Source organism: Balaenoptera acutorostrata, chromosome 6 (assembly GCF_949987535.1).
Source record: "Balaenoptera acutorostrata chromosome 6, mBalAcu1.1, whole genome shotgun sequence".
In the NCBI taxonomy this organism is placed as follows: domain Eukaryota; kingdom Metazoa; phylum Chordata; class Mammalia; order Artiodactyla; family Balaenopteridae; genus Balaenoptera; species Balaenoptera acutorostrata.
Window position 1 is genome coordinate 18,581,830 of NC_080069.1, and position 21,623 is coordinate 18,603,452.

The 21,623-nt window shown below is 41.6% G+C and overlaps 1 protein-coding gene and 1 long non-coding RNA gene across 19 annotated transcripts in view; one reads left to right on the plus strand and one right to left on the minus strand.

Moving 5' to 3' along the window:
• The window catches only part of LOC103013143 (serine palmitoyltransferase 1-like), a 62,034-nt gene extending 43,756 nt beyond the window's left edge, over nucleotides 1-18,278 (plus strand). For 6 of the 18 annotated variants that reach the window (XM_057549019.1, XM_057549020.1, XM_057549030.1 and 3 more), the window contains 4 exons: nucleotides 321-375; nucleotides 4,525-4,642; nucleotides 8,256-8,329; nucleotides 10,165-11,563. In XM_057549019.1, the coding sequence (XP_057405002.1) occupies nucleotides 321-375; nucleotides 4,525-4,642; nucleotides 8,256-8,329; nucleotides 10,165-10,258 (341 nt within the window). In that variant the 3' untranslated portion in view covers nucleotides 10,259-11,563. Of the gene's footprint in view, nucleotides 1-320; nucleotides 376-4,524; nucleotides 4,643-8,255; nucleotides 8,330-10,164; nucleotides 11,564-14,791; nucleotides 17,402-17,422 lie in introns of those variants that run through there. The other 12 variants (XR_009008722.1, XM_057549022.1, XM_057549021.1 and 9 more) reach the window with 12 other exon arrangements.
• A 98-nt stretch (nucleotides 18,279-18,376) lies between these two features.
• Nucleotides 18,377-21,350, minus strand: LOC130708474 (uncharacterized). The gene is made up of 2 exons (XR_009008725.1): nucleotides 20,943-21,350; nucleotides 18,377-18,841 (listed from the first exon to the last, which is right to left on the minus strand). It is a non-coding gene; the product is annotated as an uncharacterized LOC130708474 (long non-coding RNA).
• Between the last annotated feature and the right edge of the window lie 273 nt (nucleotides 21,351-21,623).

The following is a 21,623-nucleotide window of genomic DNA, read 5'->3' on the forward strand; positions in this document are numbered from 1 at the left end:
GTTTAGGGTCCAGAAATATTTAATATACTTGTACCCTTTTGTTCTTGGCCAGATAATTTATAGTATCTTAATAAGAACAGAGCCATTGTTTTGTTGTGGAAAACTTCATCCCAGATTTTGCTGAAAGTTGGGTGAGCAGGTGCCAGCTAGTATATGCCACAGATGAAAGTTGGGGGCCTTCAGAGGAGTTACTGGCTGTCTATTTATGTGTTTTTAGTGGGCAGAAGGATTTGCTGCATTGAACTGGATCTTGAAAAACATTTTTAGATTAGTATATCCAATCTTCCAAGTGTACTATCAAATGTATTTGTTTCCTTCAGGTATTTTTGCAGTGTTGAAGGAAAAGTGCAAACGAATTCATAAAGCTTTACAAGGGTGAGTTTTATATATTTTCAACCAACTCAAAAGTTTATCTGCACAACATTTAAACAACTTGTGAAAAATTTTGAGTGTCACCTCTTTGGTTTTCAGTGCATTTAATAGGCTTGAGTCAGTTTGTCTAAATTGCAACTAAGAAACCAAAAACACAGTTCATTCAAATTTGTCTCTGTGTGTGAAACCAGAGCATCCATTTTGTCATTGTTTTAAAAAATCATAACTTTGTTTTTCTAAAAATGATACAAGCTCATTGGTAAAATATTACAGTAGTACAGAAGATAACAAAGATGAAAAGAAATAACAACATGCTGCCACCAGAAATAACCAGCATAAACACTGGAGAATTCCCACACATCTGTACGGGTAAAAGGATGTAATTAGATGACAGTGGGTTCATACTGTCCATGCTGCTTTTTAGAAAATTACTCATTTTTTTAAGTTACTTCAAGAAAAAGAAACAAGTGAAATCAAAGTGAACCTTACGAGTGTTCTGTTTACTTTTGTCTTAACTACACAAGAGTAGTTCTTTAAGATTCCTCTAGAATTGAGAAAAACATTGAGGCTAGTGACATCTTCAGGCAGATTTCTTATCTTACAGAAAATGATCTCACCTTGCCTGTGGTTTCTTTTTGCCTTTCCAAGTTGAAACCTGCCTTCTCAGTCGTGGAAGTCCTATCCCTATTGCCAGATATGGAAACTAGAAACTTTTCTAAAAAGGACAGTTAATAAATAAGCGGGTCACAGATGTTCCAGATAAAGTAGGGGGAGAAATAATTGAAGTCTGGGTCTGACTTATGATCCTAACAAAAGTTCTTGCATGATTTGTGGTAGAGAGATATTATTGTTTCCAGTTACATTAGCTTATGAAATCTTAATAAACCAGCTCAGCCTAGCACATTGGAGTCACTGTCAATTCATGAACACCTACCTCAGGTGCCCTTTATTCTATGAGTGTTAATGTGTTTATTTTTTAAGTCCAGTCCTCTACTTTTCCCAGCTCTCTCTCACTTTTTCTTCTCTCCAAAATCCCTAACGCTCTGTCTCACTCCACCCACTTTTAGCTGACAGCCTTGCCTCATGCTGTCACTTGGGAACTCCCTCATTTTCCCTCACAAACCTGTACACCTGCGGGTATCCGAACCAGTCTTCCCTCGTGTTATAGCCAAAGAAACGTTCCTCCATCCATCACAGCTCTCCTTTCTTAAGGACCGAGTGCCTTTGGTTGTCTCCTCTCCTTTCTCTTCAGTCTCTCCCCTTTCCTGAGTCATTTGATTAGCATTCAAGTACACTCTGCCCTATCTTGTCTTAAATTCTTCTTTCCCATGACCCCATACTCCCCTCTAGCAACTAGCCCATTGCTCTGCTTCTCTTTGTAGCCAGTCTTTTTCCAGAGTTGTTTATGCCCTCTCCACATCCTCACCTCTCATGTACACTTGAAACTACTGAAACCCACCTCTACTCCTGCACTCTACCCAGTGTTCCTGTGACTACCGAGGGATGACTGTATTTTCTGATGTTAAAACATCCTTGCTTTCCTGAGTAAACCCCTCCTTGATTACAGTATATTTTTCTGCACTGTTAGTTAGGATTTTGAATTTTTTTATATCCATATTTATAATTTAAATGGGCCTATAATCTTTTGTTACAACAACCTAATATAACCTAGGAATCAATGTTGTGGTAGCCTCAATAAAGTATTGAGCAGTTTTTCCACTTCCCTGCATTATGGAGCCATTGTATAAGACCAGGCTTGATTATTTGTTTCTTCAAAGTTGAGCAGGACTCCTCTGTAAGACTCTCTAGACTTGGGGCCTTTGGGCTGGGTATAGTCTGTGATTCTCTCTCTTGTGTCTGTATTATTTCCCCTTTTTATTTTCTGTTTCTGTCGTTTTCATTCTTACGATAATCTTTCCAGGATTTTGCCCAGCACATTTTTTTAAGTTTGGTTTTGTTTTTTACTCATATTTTGTTTTCTTTGATTGATTTTTTTCCCTTATTTTTCTGCTTCCTTGTTTCATTGAATTGTGTTTTTTTACTCTTTTTTAGCTTTTTACATTTAGGTTATTGGTGTTATTATTTTCCAATAAATAGCTTAAAGATAAACATTTCAAAGGCAGTAAGTATTTTCAGTGTTCAGTTCTAAGTAATTTTTTTTAGTCTCCTCTAATCAGTGATTTGCTTCTCTCATCTCTGAGGTTGCATTTGGGAGAGGAAGTCAGCGGCCTATGCTACTTTGGGTCCTTGCTGGAATCTTGAAGAGCCCCTAAATTCTAACAGATAATTATTCATGTCCAGCGCTTTCCCCACACTAAGCACATGATGGAGACCACGTCTGAATTGTTGATTGTTCTATCCCTAGGACCTAGACCAGTGTTTAGTATTTCCATTTGGTAAAATGGGTAAAGTAATATGGTAAATAATGTGCTCTCCAGAAACGTTTTTTTAAGTATAACAGGCTCTGAAACACAGCTTCTTACTTTCTGAACTCAAGTTGTTTATTCTCTGTCTGTTTGGTTTTAGTTAAACTTTAATGCGACATTCAGCATCCAGGCAGCCAGAAAGAGAACATTTTGTTTCATTCCTTCTCTCACCAACTTGCTCCACCTAACATGTGAGATGAGCCCATTTGATCGAATAATAAGCTCAATTGGGTTTGTAGGTGCCTTGTTTGTATCAAGGAAAATCCAGGCCATTTAATTCACATGAAATACAATTTGAAAAGTAATTTTTTAAGTTCTCCCTGAGAGTACATGACCTAAAACAATTAATACTTCTTTGTGTACAAGTTTAACACATTCAGAATTCACCTAGGAAATGGGTTTTGAAAGCATATTTCTTAGCTTCTACAGTAGTAAAACAACTGATCTATAAGGTTTCCCCATATTCCAGAAGCCCTAGAGTCTGAGATTCCATGATACAAATCTGCAGCCTGATTTATTGAGAGATCCTAGTGTGATGCATTACATTTAAAGAAAGTAGACACAATGATGTTCAAGGGTGGTTTGAAAGGCAGGTGAGCTTAGCTTCCTCACTTCATGTGATACTCGGCACAGGTAGTCATTCAGTAAAAACTTGTTGAGTCCTAAACATATTTGAAGAATCGAATATGCTAACAAGTGCTTTTTGTGCTCATTTCATTCTAAGGGAAAAGCAGATCTTTCCAGGTAAAGCAGACTAAAGGAAAGCCATTTAAAATGTTTAGCCCAATTTCAAATAGACATGTATCACTATTTTTGTCCTAGGAGATAGGTCAGAAATCAAACCATACCTGGCTAAATTATATGGCCTACAGTTCTCATAACACTGCAATAATCATTTGAAAATACAGGCTTTCACCCCTAAAGAAATCTCTCTTCCTTCCTGAGAAACAGCAGATTTCTGTGCTGTTAATCCTAAGAGAGAAGAAAATCATCGTAATTCAAGAAAAATTTAAAATTAAACATGTACACAAGAAGACAGCTTTACAACCTAAATATATTGTTGGTGACCAAAATATAAAATTTTAGTGTCAGAAATCATCCCTGTAGTTTATAAAAGACAAGATACAAACTAAAGATTTAGCAAATAAGGAAGCAGCATTATCAATTATAATATGTTATCCATGGAGGAAACAGAAGTAATAGAAAATGATGGTGCAGACACTTCCCTAAAGTGGGTGATGAGGGAGGCCCTCAGAGGAGTGACCCTGGACCTGGGACCGGGCGGGTCTGGCGCTAGCCGTACAAGAACAGGAGAGAGCAGGTGAGGAGAGGAAGTGACAGGGCTGAGGCCCAGGGCTGAGTGGGCCTGCAGGGGGCCCCTTGAGGAGGGGGTGGCCCCAGCCAAGGTGGATGAGGCATGTAGACCGTCTGGTGGGAGGCTGGGGATGACGCACGTGTTCTCTGTGAAATGTGAGCCGGAGGGTCCTGCGGGACCGGGAATCCTCTTCCCCGCCGTGCTGCAGGGTGTCCTAGACTAGGAAGCACTGCCCAGAGCGTGCGTTTTTACCTCCCTTTGTCAGATCTGGAATCCCACCACATGATGTTTCCCATGGAAGTCCCAAGTTTCTGTCACATTCATTAATGCAGACTTTGTAAAATTATTTATATGTGAGAAATCTGAGCTCGGAAGAGGATTTATGCTTGTGTGTGTGTTTCCCTTCCTCAGCATTTCTGGATTAAAAGTGGTGGGTGAGTCCATTTCTCCAGCATTTCACCTCCAGCTGGAAGAGAGCACTGGGTGTCGAGAAAGAGACGTTAAACTACTTCAGGAAATAGTAACTCAAGTGAGTATCCAGTTATTCGGGCGAATCTCTTCGTACCTTTCTACCCTGAACCCAAGGAATTTTTAAGGTCATTTTTAAGAATGCTCTCTTTGCCCTAAGAGATTGGGTACAACAGAAGTTGTGGTTACCCCTCTGGTGACATGGAATTGTTCTGATGCCCAGCCTTCCCGACATCTGTCCCTGCCCAGCGGAGTCTGTAGCACGTCTCTACTGACAGGCTGCAGGTTATTCCACTGGGTCAATTTTCAGCTCACATTGAAGTTGTGTTCTTTGCCACATTGTATTAAAATACGCTTTGCTTCCACTCTGAATAATTAGTCTTCCAGAAAACCCAGTTGCTTACTATTTACAAAGCCAGGCTTTCGCACATGTAGGTGGGGATGGCATTCTGTGTGGTGATGGCGCACAACACCGGACAGCTGACTGTCTGGGGCTGAACACCCAGCATAGCTCAGAAACAGGTCGAAATAATCTTGTAACCAAAAAGGAAGGAAGAAGAGCCACTTCTTTACCATGCCTAACTTGGGAGCTTGATTTAAATGTCTGACTTCTGAAAGTCTTACTACTAAGTGTACCTTAGTTATTAACTAAGAAACGCATCACCAGGGAAGATCCCTTGGCCTTTACTGTTCAGTAGAGCTGCGTTCACCCAAGTCCTCTCTCCTCACTTTCCTCCTTCTGAAGAACGGTCAAGTGGCCCTGCAGCACTGAGCACCGAGGGTGGTGCTGCCTTGTACTTGAATCTGAAATACATGGCGTATGTATTTGAGAATGAAGACAGGCTTCACCCTGCTTCCCTGTCCTGCTTGTCCTGACGGTTCCTTTCAGAGGCTCCTTCCCTGAGTCCGTGCTGCCAGGCGTCAGGGTAGTGGTGCTGGTCAAGTCTGCCGTGTGCCCCTGCCCGGCTGTGGCACAGCAGGCAGTCACGTGGCTGCTCAGTGTGGAGACTGTGGTGCTAAGCCAGCCTCTGGCTTCACCGCTGGCTTCAGCTGACCTGTACCCGACGATGTGTGAACCACGGTACCTGCAGTCATTGATTCATGGAGAGCTTCTTGCAACTTGTGGATCATTGATTCGTGGAGAGCTTCTTGCAACTTGTGGCCTTCCAGAATCAGTTGTCCTAAAAAAACAAAATAAAACCAAACCCAGAATATGAGATTCCTAATTAAGGAAACGTGTCAGATTGTGAATGAACAGGCTGGAGTGGCTCTCGCCTTGCTGAGTGAGGAAAGGTCACAGATGTCTCCTCCGGTGCAGCTCTGCAGACTTGAAAAAAAACTCTTTAAAGGGGAAAAGCACCCCACAGACCTTTTTTACTGCCTCGGTGTTTTTATTGTCATATTACTTAAATGTATAAGCTATAAAAGGAAGTACAGCATCCTTTTAATTAGAGCTCCTGTACAAATGTAATACCAAAACAAATTTATAAATTAAGTATAAGCAGAACAGACAAGCCTAGTAAGAGTCAAATTATGACATTACCTTCATGTGACAGCTGAGTTTGTTTTCTAACTGAGTTGCCGGGTGGTGTGACTGATGCTGACCACCGCCAGAGCAGCCTTGTGAAGCTGCATGTCCTGTGTTGGAGTCTGTGGTGACGCCGTTATTATCCCAGAGCCTCCCCTCGAACCCCCTCAGGGTGCTTCTCTACACACTTTGTGTCACGGGACGTGGGCCTTCTCTAGGTGCCAGGGTGTCAGTTCCAGTCAGATCCACCTCAGTTCTTTTCTCACTGGGTAGCAACAGCTAAGGTCTTCCTGCTACTCTGTTCCAGAGGGAGACTCAGAAAGGGCATGTGAATCAAGTGACTCGATACTTCTCTTACATAGGTTATCCTCATAACAAAAAGAAAAAGTGAGTCTGGACAATTCACAGATCCCAAAATTACATCTGTGGGCTCCCACTGGATATTGGCTGTCTTCAGGAAATCACCTTGAGAGTTGAATGAGGAGAGAACAGGCTCTGGGGAAGGGAACAGAATACTATCTGGAAACTGCATTTGTAGGAAGGAGGAGGAAAGCTCTTAGAGTTTCTTTGCATCATTGCAGCTTCCATCTTAATAAGTCTTTTGTCCTGTTCCTCTTTGCTTTTTCTTTTCAATATTTGAAAGAGAAAAAAGGATCATGACACTGTAGTTCTTGTTTAAGCTTTGCAGAACTGAGCAGTTCTGCCAAATTTTTGTTGACTTGCTTGATAAAACAGTTTTTACAAACTGAGCTATGGTTTATACTGTTTCTTAACTAGACAGGACTAGAAACGGAGCCAGTCCAGATGTTTGCAGAAGGAGTTAACTTTTCCAAGTACACTTCCAGAATGTAGAACCAGCAAAAGACATTGCCTGCCGTTGTTTTCCATCTTTTCCTAGCAGAGGAAAACCTTACCTCACAGCTTACAGAATGGCCCCTCTTCAGGCAAATACCTGCACTGCCACACGCTGGCAGTGATTGTTCTTTGCTTTACAGCACCCCTTGCTCTAGCTGGTTGTTCGTGTGTTTGTTTGTTTAAAAATACGATTCACGTTCCATAAAATTCACTCTTTAAAGTATACAGTTGAGTGGTTTTTAGTATCCTCACAGGGTTGTGCAGCCATCACTCTCTGATTTCAAAACATTTCATCACCCCAAGGAAGAAACCCTTACAAACCATTACCCTCGTCTGACTTTATGCTTTATTTTGATAGTGATTATTTAATTTTTAAAAAAATGTTGGCAGGTAGCTGATGTATTGGAAAGCTGTGCAGAATGTGACACCAGATTCTTCTGTGCTTGGTAGCACTGTGTCCAAGTGTAGCACATGGGAATCAGAGGTGTTGTTGATACCTGACGTGTGAGCAATTCCTCTCTGAAATGATTCTGCTGGCGTTATTAAGTCCAGCTCTTGGTTAGCCTCCGGGGCTTTGTTGGTCCTGTTTCCCCTTGTCCTAACGCTGCTTTGCCTAAAGGGGTAACCACTAGTTACCTATGGCTGTTTAAATTAAGTCAGATTCAAAGTTCAGTGTTACAGTTGCACTAGCCATATCTCCAAGTGCCCGAGAGCCACGTGGGCCCCTGGCTGCCGTCGTGGACAGCACAGGACGGACACCTCCATCATTGCAGGAAGTTCTGTAGAGCAGTGCTCTCAAGATGATAAGATGATTCTGTGGTGTTTTGTTTTGTCTTCTAGCAGTTATAGTTGGAAAGGTGAATTAAAACTACTCTTGAGAGGAGCATTTCAGTGCACCTTCCTGTTTTTGTTTTTGTTTTTTTTTTAATGGGATTGAGTTTTATTTATTTATTTATTTACGGCTGTGTTGGGTCTTCGTTTCTGTGCGAGGGCTTTCTCTAGCTGTGGTGAGTGGGGGCCACTCTTCATCACGGTGCGCGGGCCTCTCACTATCGCGGCCTCTCTTGTTGCGGAGCACAGGCTCCAGATGCGCAGGCTCAGCAATTGTGGCTCACGGGCCCAGTCGCTCCAGGGCATGTGGGATCTTCCCAGACCAGGGCTCAAACCCATGTCCCCTGCATTGGCAGGCAGACTCTCAACCACTGCGCCACCAGGGAAGCCCAACACCTTCTTGTTTTAATGACCAGTGTCTGCAGTCCAGGCTGCAAATGTATTCCTTTTCCTCACACAGTGCATGGACAGAGGCATCGCGTTAACTCTGGCGCGCTACCTGGAGAAAGAAGAGAAGTATCTCCCTCCTCCGAGGTTGGTATACTTAAAATTATGACCTGAGTCATTGTTTTCTACTTTAAACTTTGTATGAAATGTATTATGTTTTGAAATTTTTTGAAAGACTGTCACAGGATAAGGAAGAATGTGTATTGTTAAAAGATAGAACATCACCTGTTTCTGTTCTTAAACGAGATGTTTTCCCATTTTAATTGAAAATCCCCTCAGGACTCTGTAATTAACTTAATGAAACATCTGCGATCCCAAGAACGACCTGGGACAGCCCAGGTTCGCATTGGCGACGACCTGCCACTGTGCTGCGGTAGCGTGTGCTGGGCCAGCTGTTTCCACCACCAGGATAGTCCTTACGGGGGCGGGGGGGGGGGTTGGCACAGTCGGGGGGGCGCTGCTCATCCCACCTCTGGCCCAAGTGCTGTGTGTTACTTCATCTGACAAACACGTATTAAGCACCCAAGGAAAAGCAAAGTGACAGTGGGGAAAACCTCTACAGAGGTTCAAGCAGCCCTCAGTGGGGAGGCACCTCAACTCATGATTTAAAATTGGCGTTCATTCAACACCTGATTCTGTCCCCTAAGCACTTAAACAGTGTAGTCCAAGAAGGTAGACACCCAGAGCTTGAGGGTTTCAGGGTCATGACACAGGTCAGGGAGGTCACAGAGAAGGAGGGCATGGTTAGCTCTGGCCTGGGAGGGACTGAGGCTTCCTAGAGCAGGAGACGCTTAAGCCGAGCCTGCAGAATCAAGCGTATCAAACAAGCTGGGGTGGGCATCGGGCCTTCCAGCAGGGTCTGCGGTGGCGTGGAGACCTACAGGTGCATCTGGGGAGCCCAGAGCATGGGTGTGATGGAGGGGGAGCCTGGAGGAGTCTGGGAGAGACCCAGAGAGCACTCAGAGTCAGCGCTGTGCAGGCGTGGGGCCCTGGGCTGGGTTCTGGAAGGCTGTTCTGGCAGCAGCTCGAAAGCACCCTAAAGATCCTGCTCTCTCCGTTCCAATTACACCATCCAAAGTTGTGATCCTGTGTTTCATGAGGACGGGGGCCACCCTCGTGCCCTCAGGACTCTGGGCCCAGCCCAACTCAGTGTGTATGTGTCCAGTGGCTGATGCAGATGTTTGCAGAGGGGTGTGAGAGGGACCCGGGTAGAAGTGCCCTGTCAGCGACGGTGAGATGCCCGCGCACCGCGATGAAGAGTGGCCCCCCACTTGCTGCAGCTAGAGAAAGCCCTCGCACAGAAACAAAGACCCAACACAGTCAAAAATAAATAAATAAATTAATTAATTAAAAAAAAAAAAGTAGCTTCATCTATCATTAAAAAAAAAAAAAAAAAGTAGCTTCATCTATCATTAAAAAAAAAAAAAAAAAAAGTGCCCTGTCAGGCTGATATTTCTTGTCTTCAGTTTCCTGAAAACTTGAAAATTTCTGCCCCGCATCAAAGTATTGTAGGACTTCTGTATGACTTACTGAATTACACTTGTGAACAACCACACACTCATTAATATGGGAAACGTTGACTTCCTGCTTTGGGCCTGATACTGCTTGCAGCGGTAGATTTAAAGGACAGAGTTCCCTGCCGGCCTGGGCAGAGCCCTACTGCAAGGTTACCTGGACTAGATCGCTACTAGTGCAGGCAGGGAACGGCAAACTCCTGTCAATAGCAGGTAGTAAAGTGCTTCCAGCTTGCAGGACACAGGTCCCTGCCACAACTACGCAGCCCTGCCGGGGCAGTGAGAAAGTGGCTAGGGACAGTAGGCCATGTTCCAGTAGAAGAGCTTCATTCACAAAAACAGGTGGCAGGCTGACCCTTGGTATAGACTCTCATTTGACTATCTTTTGTGTCCCTTATTATTTCTCAGCATTAGGGTTGTGGTCACAGTGGAACAAACAGAAGAGGAACTGGAGAAAGCTGCGACCACAATCAGCAGGGTGGCCCAGACCGTGCTGCTTTAGTCTGGGGCCTGGTGGCCTCTCACCACGCAACACGCAGACAGACCTGAGTCACTGCACAGTGAGCCACAGGGGGCCTGCGGGTACCAGACAGGGTGTCACTAGATGGTGTGGATATCGACTCAGTATATGACCATGAGAAGGATGCTGGGTACTTGAAAGAAAACAAATCCAAAAGCCCAAGAACTGATTTTCTTAAGAGAAAAACTAATGACAGCATATAACTGATATTTAAATTGTGCTATTTAGTACTATTTAAACGTTTTATTAATACTAGTATTTTATATTCTTTTTTTGTTGTCATTGTTTAAAAATGGAGCTTCAGTGTATCTTCTTTCCCTTCTAATGATAAAGATTGTGAGCACTCCTTAATATCTCATAGAAAATTGTCTGCAACATTAAGGCTTAGAGGCACTTCAGCATATATGATACAAAATGTATTGAAGATCTAATTCAAACACATCTTTTTCAGTCTTCGTCATGTGAAGCTCAATGTATATATTGGCTAATATATAAAGGAATACTTTATGTGTGATTATTACAAATTTTTCATTATAATATATTTGAATCCTAGAATTTTTATATACACTAAATACTGATGTTGCACCATTTCAAACAGTGAATCTTAGCATCCCTAACCAGAGAATAGTCATTATACTTCCTAAGTGAGCAATAATTTAAATCAAATACTATTTTATTTTAGTATAATTGACCTTTACATTCGTTATGTGTTGACTTCTAATCTTTTCAGAAGAGGATTATTGTGATGATCCCAAAATAGAAATCATGTCCTTGATATTTTAGAATATCTAGAATGTATTCTTTTTTGTATAGGGACGTATAACTACAAGCTTTTTTTCTAAGCTAAAGAAAATGAGACCTTTATTTCTTTTCAGCTTATGAATTCCAAATATCTAAAAAAGATGTGAAAGCACTAAAATTAAAATTTTTAAGCTGTGCTTTAGCTATCTGTTTTTTCTTTAGCAAACCAAGTAGTGTGGTATAAATGTTTGTGATATGTGCCACAAGGTAGTACATAAATATTACACTATTACTCCATCTCTTATTAAAGGGAAAGGAATAAAATTATATTAAAAATGTCATTTTATAATATATGTTCATATTAACAGATGGTCTTCAACATCTTTTTAAATAACATATTTTTTTAATGTTTAGTTTCTATTTTGCTTGAGGTATTTTGTACATATGTGCCTTGTGATTGCTGCTGCTTTAAAGGATACAGTACTCTTTGGGGGATGAATCTGTTTTGTTTTGTTTTTGAATGAAATAAACCTACATTCCTGATAATCAGTCTTTTGCATATATAATCTATTCAACAGAATAGTCTCTTGATTTTAAATTCTGCAGACCTAGGGTAGTATTCTGTGTGTGTGTGTGTTTGTGTCTTGGGGGTTTTTGGAAAATATTAATTTCTTAGTGCCTTTCTTCAATGTACAGTATCTGAAATTTCCTTGGTTCCTACTGATTTAACCCTTGGCCACTTATGACTACAAAAGTACCAGACCTATTATTATTTTTTTTTTTTTTAAAGGATTTTCTTATTTATTTATTTATTTATTTATTTATTTATTTTTGGCTGTGTTGGGTCTTCGGTTCGTGCGAGGGCTTTCTCCAGTTGCGGCAAGCGGGGGCCACTCTTCATCGCGGTGCGGGGACCGCCCTTCATCGCGGTGCGCGGGCCTTTCTCTATCGCGGCCCCTCCCGTCGCGGGGCACAGGCTCCAGACGCGCAGGCTCAGCAATTGTGGCTCACGGGCCCAGTTGCTCCGTGGCATGTGGGATCTTCCCAGACCAGGGCTCGAACCCGTGTCCCCTGCATTAGCAGGCAGATTCTCAACCACTGCGCCACCAGGGAAGCCCCCAGACCTATTATTTTTATAAACAGATTAGGATTGTAACTTTTCAGCTACTTTTATAATACTCTATAAGTCAAAATTGCAATAATCTAGTTGTTTACTGCTACGTTTAAAAAATGATTGGACGTTCCTGGAAAAGATGGTGGACATTATTTAACTTTATTAACATTATTTAATGCTCACACATTATTTAACTTCAATCCTTGAAACACATCAACACGAACCAAAAATAGAGTCTTTATATTAAAGCTGTAGAGTGACCACAATCTGGTAATATACACCACAGAAAATATCTACTGGAAGCAGTAAATTTGTATGAAGCAAGCAAAATGTTGAGAAACAACAGTCATCTCAAACCTCAATGCTGTTTTAGAAACAGTGAGAGAGAGAGGGTTCTGAAGTGCTCTATCAACGGACCTCTGTTTAGAAAGGCAGTGGCTGGGTGAGCAGCATGGAAACCTTTGGAGCTGGTTTCCACTCAACAGTTGCCCCCAGGGGAGAAAGAAGCCACCCACAATGGGTCCCTTTCTGTTGTCCACAGGAAGCTCTAGCTCAGGAAAAGTGGGGCTTTGAGTCAGGTTAGGACACGTGGACCACAGGCCTAAATATAAAGCTTAAAACTACAAAACTTCTAAGAGAAAGCACAGGAGGAGATATTTTAAATCTTTGGTTAGGCAAACAGATACAATACCAAAAGCGTAAGCCATAAAAGGAAAAATTGGTAAATTAAGCTTCATTAACTCATTGTTTAATTTGTTCTTCAAAAGACAGCTTGAAAGAAATGAAGACAAGTCACAGACTGTGAGAAAATATTTGCCAATCATATATAATAAAAGATGTGTATCCATAAGTATAAAGAACACAACCCCAAAATAAGAAATCCAAAAGCATAATTTTAAAATGGTGAAAGACTTGACATTGCATCAAGAGAGACATTCAAATATCTAAACTCATGAAAACGTATTCGACCTCATTAGTCATCAGAGAAATGCAAGTTAAAACTACAAAGAGATACTATTACACACTAGAATGACTATAATCAAAAAGATAACACCAAATATTGGCAAGATATGGAAAAAATTGGAAACTACATTGTTGGTGGAAAGGTAAAATGGTACAACTACTTTGGAAAAGTTTGGCAGTTTCTTAAGTTAATACAAATTTGTCATGTGGGCCAGCAAATCCACTTCCAAGAGAAATAATAACAAACGTTTGTGCAAAAAATTGTACACAAGTATTCATAGCAGGATTTTTTTTAAAATTTATTTTATTTATTTATTTTTGGCTGCATTGGGTCTTTGTTGCTGCGCGCGGGCTTTCTCCAGTTGCGGCGAGCGGGGGCTACTCTTCATTGCAGTGCACAGGCTTCTCATTGCAGTGGCTTCTCTTGTGGAGCACGGGCTCTAGGCGCACGGGCTTCAGTAGTTGTAACACGTGGGCTCAGTAGTTGTGGCTCGCGGGCTCTAGGGCACAGGTTCAGCAGTTGTGGCGCATGGTCTTAGTTGCTCCGCGGCATGTGTGATCTTCCCCGGCCAGGGCTCGAACCCGTGTCCCCTGCATTGGCAGGCAGATTCTTAACCACTGTGCAACCAGGGAAGCCCTATTCATAGCAGGATTATTCATGATATTCAAATGTCTGCCAACTGATGAATGAGTAAACAGAAAGTGGTATATTCATACAATGGAATACAATTCAGCAATAAAAAGAAATGGATAAATAAGTCTCAAAAAAAACCACATTTTGGTAAGTGAAGAAACCAGATGAAAACAACCACGAAATTATGTGATTCCATGTATATTCAATGTCCAGAGAAAGCCAATCTAAAAAGAAGATAAGTTAGTGGTTGCCTGCGGCTGGGGGTGAGAATGAGATTGACTGATGAAGACTGTCAGCACCGGAGACCTTTCCAGGAGGTGTTCTAAAACCGGATTGTGGTGATGAGTGCACAACTCTCTGAATATACTAGAAACCGTTCAATCAAGTATGAATCTCTGATAATGAACATAGCTACTAATGAACTGACTTTCTTCCAGTCATTACATCAAATACTTTCTTATCTGTGTTGTCCATGATGAACATTTGGAAGTCTATGACTTGGAGGGGGTGGCAGGCGTCAGCACAGAGGACAGTATGCCAGAACGGAACAGGAGGCAGCCCAAGGCAAATTCGAAAACAGAACAGGGTCTGGTCGTAGCTCATTTACTCAATAGCCATGAGTCCTTGGACAAGACCCTACTCCTCACTGAACAAGTTCTTTCTGTGAAATAGAGAGTTGGGCTGAAGGACTATATTTGAATTATCTTAAATCCTCCTGCTGTCTTAGTGTTTCCCAGGCCAAGTTGGAAAATTCTCCTTGTCTCCAGACAGACCTCTGTCACTGAGAAAGAACTACCCATACACACCTTTCCCGCAGGGGATGTGGAGGCCCCTTTGTTCGGCCTCACACCAACCAATGTCCTATTTTGATGACAATGCACAAGCCAGAAAACTTCAAATCTTGGGTTCCATTCCCCCGATTGTTGGTACTTATCCTCAGAGTGACTGTCCCCTGAGCCCCACGCCATCCCTCCCCTGCTTAATGGCTTCCAAGAACTTCCTTGGAGGCACCCTCCATGCTGCTCGTCACCATGGGCCCCTTTGTCCTCTCACCCTCATTTAGTCCACAGACCCCGTGACATCTGAGGAGGCTGCCGATGGTTCCATGCACAGTGCAGAGGAAGCCCTGGAGTCAGGTCATCTAGAGGACAACCAGCATCACCACCTGCCATCCGTGTGAACCTGGAGAGTGGCTTAAACTGACTGTGCCTCAGTTTCTCCATCTGTGAAATGAGAGTAATCGTGACCCAGCCCACAGAGCCGTTGTGAGAATTAGGTGAGACGATACATGGAAATACTTTAAATTGCACCTGATGTGTAGTAAGTACAAAATATGTGTTATTATTATTATTAATGATAATAATGTGAATGAGACAAATTGGCAAAAAGAACTCGGTACAGGAGTGCAGATCTCTTACCTCTTACATGATCCAGTAGGAAATCACTCCAGGAGGGCTTAGGACTTACATGACATCCAGGTCCGTGATTTTTCCTGCAACTGCTTTATGGAAGCCACCCCAAATACTGAAGACTGAAGGAGTATTTCTGTTCCCTTAATTCACATGCACGGCTTAGAACCAGCTTCCTGCATGTTCTGTTGACAGTCCAGATCTCCTGGCAGTTAATTCCAAGCCCACCCCTCCATCTCCCACACGGGGGCTGATAGCTGAGAAACTGAGTGTCCCACCCACCCTGGGGGCTGGAGCTGAAGAGAGAGACCTCTGTTCAAATTCCCAGCGTGTTTAGGCTCTGATGCCAGTGAAAGTGAAAGAGGCAGTTAAAGTGTGGTGTGTTGTCGGGTTTCCCAGCTCCTTGCAGGTAAGAAAGACTTGTATTTGCAGCTTAGCCCTTTCTCAGCTCACAAGCTCAGAACTAGTAGAGGTCTGGAGGCCAGACCTCCCAACAGGCTGCCTCCATGCAGGCAGGCCTGAGTGCCCTACCGGGATAGCAGAGATGTCTCTCTATCTGCGCATCCTAACACTGCTGCTGCTGAGCTGAGTTGAGTTAGAACAGGGCTGAGTTGCCATTTCCACGGCTTCAGATCTGTGGGTGATACATCATTTTATGGCTGTCACATCTGCCTCTTCCACATTCTTGATTTCTTTTGTTCAAGTGAAGAGAAAACCCTCATTTGCCCTGTGCAATCGACCCACAGTCTCTGCTTGGAGCTGAGCACCAGGGGATTGGTGAGTGCACGTGGCTCACGGTTCCTCCACATCTGTTTTCTGTCCCTTAGTGGCTGGGTGGCCTCCCGGCTCGTCTGACTCCCCAGCTTAGATGGATGTGCAAAGTCCTTATTCTTCGTCCCTGGGGATGAGGAGCCTTGCTTCCTCGTTGTTTACATTTTTAAAATTACACAGTGATTACATGTTCAAATTAAACATCCGAACAATAAGGAGGCATGAAGAATAAAACTTGAAAATCCTATTTCCACCCATTCCACTCCCCTTCCCAGGGGTAACTCTTATTCACAGTTCATTGGAGATCCTCCAGGACCGGTTTCTATTTACATATATACCTATATTCAAATAGATTTTTTTAAATGCAGAACAACAGCCTTGTTCTTGTTCCTTGTTCTGACTTAACCTAGGAATTTTTCTATACCAGGCCTTCATTCCTTTTACTTTATGAAGAGTATTCTGTAGTTTGGATGTGTTACAATTTATTTGACTAATTTTCTTTTTGTAGACATTTAAGTTTCTTATTTTTTTCCTATGACAAACAATGCTGAAATGAACATCCTGGAACATGTAACTCTATGTGCCTCTGTGGGAATTTCTACGATGTGGATTTTAGAATTGGAATCTTGAGTCCAAGAGTTTGCAAAGTCTTTCTTTGGATAGGTACCAACAAATAGTTTTATCAGGTATCTATATGACAAGTTTTTTTAAATTTCTTTTCTTGACTTTGTTATCTTTCTCTCTACAACTATTTCAAATTTTTATACTATCAAGTCCGCCAGTGTCTTCCATTATGGCCTGGAAATTTTGCCTTGCTAAAAAGGTGTCCCCACTCCACAATTATAAAAAGGCCATCCTTTCTCCTTCAAATACTTCTTCGTATGGACCCATAGTCGCTTGGTGAGCGGTTTGTCTTGCCTTGGCTAATGTCAGAACTTTCCAACTATTGTTGATTTCTAATATGTTTTTGTATCTGGTAGGACAAGTCTCCTATCTTTCTCTTGTTCGAAATATTCTTTGACATTCTCACACTTTTTCTCTTCTGGAAGAATGTTAGAATCAACTTACCATATTTTAAAATCGGCACAGTTGTATCTGCATCATGCAGCCTTCAAACATGTTGATGGAGACCTTAATTCTCTCAGGTACAAACTACCTGATGAGATCAAATGCTCCAACCAGCTGTGTTGATGGAAACCTCTTCTGAACATGCTAGAAGATCCACAGGGAGAGACTTCCCTGGCGGTCCAGTGGTTAAGACTCTACGCTCCCAATGCAGGGGGCACAGGTTCAGTCCCTGGTCGGGGAACTAAGATCCCACATGCTCCACAGTGCAGCCAAAGAACAAAATTTTTTTAAAACAGAAGATCTATATTTATTAATCTTTGTCCCCTCTGCCCCCTGCATCAGTGCATCCTGACCCTCATTGACCCGGTAAACACTGAGTGAATAGATTCTAGGACAAGAGCAATGAGCTCTTGTTATAGACTCACGGCGTTGGCTCTTCCTTACAGCCTTGTACAACCCTGAGCAAATAGCTTTACTTTATGACAGTTGGCTTTCTCATCAGTAATATGGTCACAGTCTTACAAGTCCTGCCTACCTCTCGGTGATTCTCGAACCAAATGTGTGCCGTGCGGTGTCAGAGCACGAAGAGAATGAGCTAAGGTGAAACTCCCTGTCTAATGAAATGAAAAGGGGACGAGGTGGAAAGACAGGTAAAAGCTCGACAAGAAAGCACATGTTCTCCTTGGACTGTTTGCTACCCATCCCCCAACCACCCACAGAAGGCTCTAGAAGAGACAAAAGACATCCTGTTCTCAGGATCCCTGGAAGTCTTAGGGAGCTGCCTGGGACCTGGGGGAGTAAAGCACCTCCAAAAATGATGGATGAACTTCTGCTTAAAACATCTGACAGAATTGCAGAAGAGTGTACAGAGCCCAGACCCAGCAATGACTCCTTCTCTCCTTATCCTTACCTGTCTCTGCTCCTCCTTGGCCTTCTGTCTGTTGGAAATCAGACCGAGGAAAACGATGGTCCTTAACTGAAAGCTTACACTGTACCAGATGGTGTTCTAAGCACGTTTTCATCCTCAAGGAAACCCTGTGAGGTGGGGATTATTGACATCCACAGTTTATGGTTGAGGAAATTGAGGCACAGAGAGGTGGAGTGACTTGCCCATCATCACACAACCAATAAGAGGTAGGATCTACATAGAACCCAGGTAGTTGGGCTCCAGCGACTATGTGCCCATCCACCAAATCACACTGCTTCTTATGCAAAATCACATTTTCAATGTGCCTTCTCTCTCTGTTGGTTACATGTATCTGAGGATCCTAAGAATCTTAGATATCCATCTAAGAGGTATATATTGATACTTACCTCCAAAGTAAGGTGTTTGGAGTGATGTTCAGCTAATGTTAATGTTAATTCATATTCAAAATGAAAATGCTTTGGAAACTATAGTGTACTTTAAACATAAAAGATTTATTTGGTTTACGAATCACTGTGCTGTATACCTGAAACAAATACAGTATTGTAAATCAACTAAATTTCAATTTTAAAAGTTCATTAGTTAAAAAAAAAAAAAAGACTTCTGCATCCTAATTCCAGGAATCTGTGAATGCTACCTTATTTAGAAAAAGGATCTTTGCAGATGTAACTAATTTAAGGTTCTTGAAATGAAGAGATCACTCTGGAGTATTGAGAATTGACGGGGGGGTACCTAAGTCCAATGATAAGTATCTTCAGAAGAGAGACACAGGGGAGATGAGAAGACGTGAAGACAGAGGTAGAGATCAGAGAGATGTAGCTACAAGCCAAGGAAAGCCAAGGATTACCAACAGCCGTCACAAGCTGGTCATCTTACCCCAGAGCTTCTGGAGGGAGTGCAGACCTGCCAACATCTTGATTTTGGACTCTGGCCTTCAGAACTGTGAGAGAATAAATTACTGTTGTTTTATTACCTATCCTCCCCCCCAAAAAAATGATTTCTTGGTTTATATTTTTATGTACTCTCGCATTTGTATTTCATATCTATTTCATTTTCAATATAATTTTTTCTGTTCAGTGTATTTTTGTGTTCTTGTAATCTGCTAAAAAGTCTTATAAAATATGATATATTTAATTCCTGTATAAGATTTATTAGATCTGTTTTTTATTTGTCACTTATGTGTACCTATTTGAATCCTATTTTGTGAATAGTATGTTGCCGTCATTTTTGAAATTATATCTTAAAATTTTTATTCTTATGCAACATTTTCAGTGTAATTACTACTGACTAGATGACTCTAAGTGAGATATTTCCTTTAATTTTTTGAAAGATATGGATGAGGCTATTTGACATTAGTTCTTTTTCTTTTAAATTTAAAAATCAAATTATATTGAAGGATTTCTACCCCAGATGTTCCCATCTTCAGCCACACTCTCACGAGGCAACCACTTAAACCTTTTTCTCTTTATTTCTTCTGGAGAACCAAACATTTATCTAAATAATGTTATGTCTCTATTTCCTCATTTATCAGCCTTAATTAGGATCTCCTATTTCGAAAATATTTTGTACATATCTTTTCCCCATTTCTCTATTTGAATTACTACCTTTCATCTGTTCATTCTTCTAGGAGTTCCTGGTTTATGCCAGGTAATAACCCCTTATAGTTTCATGCAATTGCATTACTATCTGTCCTCTATATCTTAGCTGTCTCATTGAGCAGAAGCGTGCATTCTGATGTAATGAAAGCTATCAACTTTTTTCCTTACAGTTTTTGCTTTTGAAGTTTAGTTTAAGGACTTTTCAACACTCTTAGCTCTCCACTGATTTCAGATCTTTATTTTCACATTTAGGTCTTTAATCCAGCTAAAGTCTATCCCTGTATCAGGGTTAGGTAAGGGTCAAATTTCATTTTTATTCTTCTTCACATGGTGAGATTGTTTTCCCAAATCATTCACTAAGCAAACTGTTGTTTCTCCATTAATTTATTCTTATAGTTTATCTTACATTAAGTCTCATACAAACAAGGATCAGTCTTTAAGTTATTATGTTCCCTTGGTCTGTTCATCTGTTCTTGTGCCAATTTCACTGTCTTTATTAAATTATCATCTTTCAACATTTCTTAATATTTGGCAGGGCACACTCACCCTTTGTTTTCTCTAAAATTGACTTCACTATTCATAGATTTTTATTCCTTCATATATGTTTTAAAATAAATTTAGTTGAGTTCCTCAAAAAATATCCAAGTGTAATTGTCTGATATTGCATTTCATTCATAGATTAATTTAGGAAGAGTCAACATCTTATAATATTAAATTGTCCAATCTAAGAAAATGGGATATCTTTGTAAATATTTATTCAGATCTTCAATCTCCTTTATTAGAGTTAAGTTTTCCCATAGAGGGATTTTTGGATTCTTGGATAATTTCTAGATATTTTATACTTTTAGTTATTGTAATTTGTATTTTACTTTTATAGTATTTACTGGCCAGTTTTACTGGTGTAGGAAAGCATTGACTTTTTTTTCAAATTTATTAGTAATTTATTATAGAGTAAATGCTCCAAGTAAAAGAAAAGAATTTTAAGATTGGATAGCAAAAACTTAGGTATATTAAAACTCCACATAATGTCCACTGTGTGTAAAGTGACATTAAAAAAGTAAGGTAGGGCTTCCCTGGTGGCACAGTGGTTGAGAATCTGCCTGCTGATGCAGGGGACGTGCGTTCGAGCCCTGGTCTGGGGGGATCCCACATGCCGTGGGGCAACTGGGCCCGTGAGCCACAACTGCTGAGCCTGCGCATCTGGAGCCTGTGCTCCGCAGTAAGAGAGGCCACGACAGTGAGAGGCCTGCGCACCGCGATGAGGACTGGCCCCCGCTTGCCGCAGCTGGAGGAAGCCCTCGCACAGAAACGAAGACCCAACACAGCCAAAAATAAATAAATAATAATTAAAGGTGCTAATAATTAAAAAAAAAAAAAAAGTAAGGTAGTATAAGATTGAGCAATTAAGGAAAAGCAAACTGATACAACTACTGATATACTTACTGATGAGCATCATTAAGAAGTAGGACAGCAGGGATCCTTGTTCCCTCTTCTTGCCCCAAACACGGGCGGATGTCTAGGGGAAGAGTTTTCATAACTGGATTCCAGATGCTTTTCTGTCTTTCCACCCAGACTGGCCACTACAGTTCTGCCTCTTCCAGGAAGCCACGTCTCCATCACCAAAACTGTTGGACTTGTGACTTGATTATTCCCTTCTTCCAAGGAAAGTTAGCCTGTTTGTCTTGGTTCCCTTTGTCTCTGAGTCTCTCCGGGGTGACACAGAGGGCCCACGTGAAGTCTGCACATACACTTGGTTGTCTCACAGGAGAGGAATGCTGAGGTTGTGGGATTTATTTCAGTTTCTTTGAAGTAGGAACCAAGCCTGCTTGTTGTCTCAATGGGAGAGATGAGCTCGTCTTTCCAAGTTCCTCGCTGCATTTTTCAATTCGATGTTACTGCTTCAATTCCAACAGATGTTTTTCCCCCAGGATTATCCTGCTGAATTGCTGGGTCTTGGGGGACTCCTCTTCTCTCCACTGTCCTCAAATCTTCTTCTTGTTCTAACCAAGAGATCAGAGTGGGTTTCAATGATTGATACCCTGCTGTGGTCAGGTTCTTGTAGTTCTCCAGCATTACATCTCTGAAAAGAGTCCAGTAAAGTCCACTCTTCCTGGGTGAAGTCCA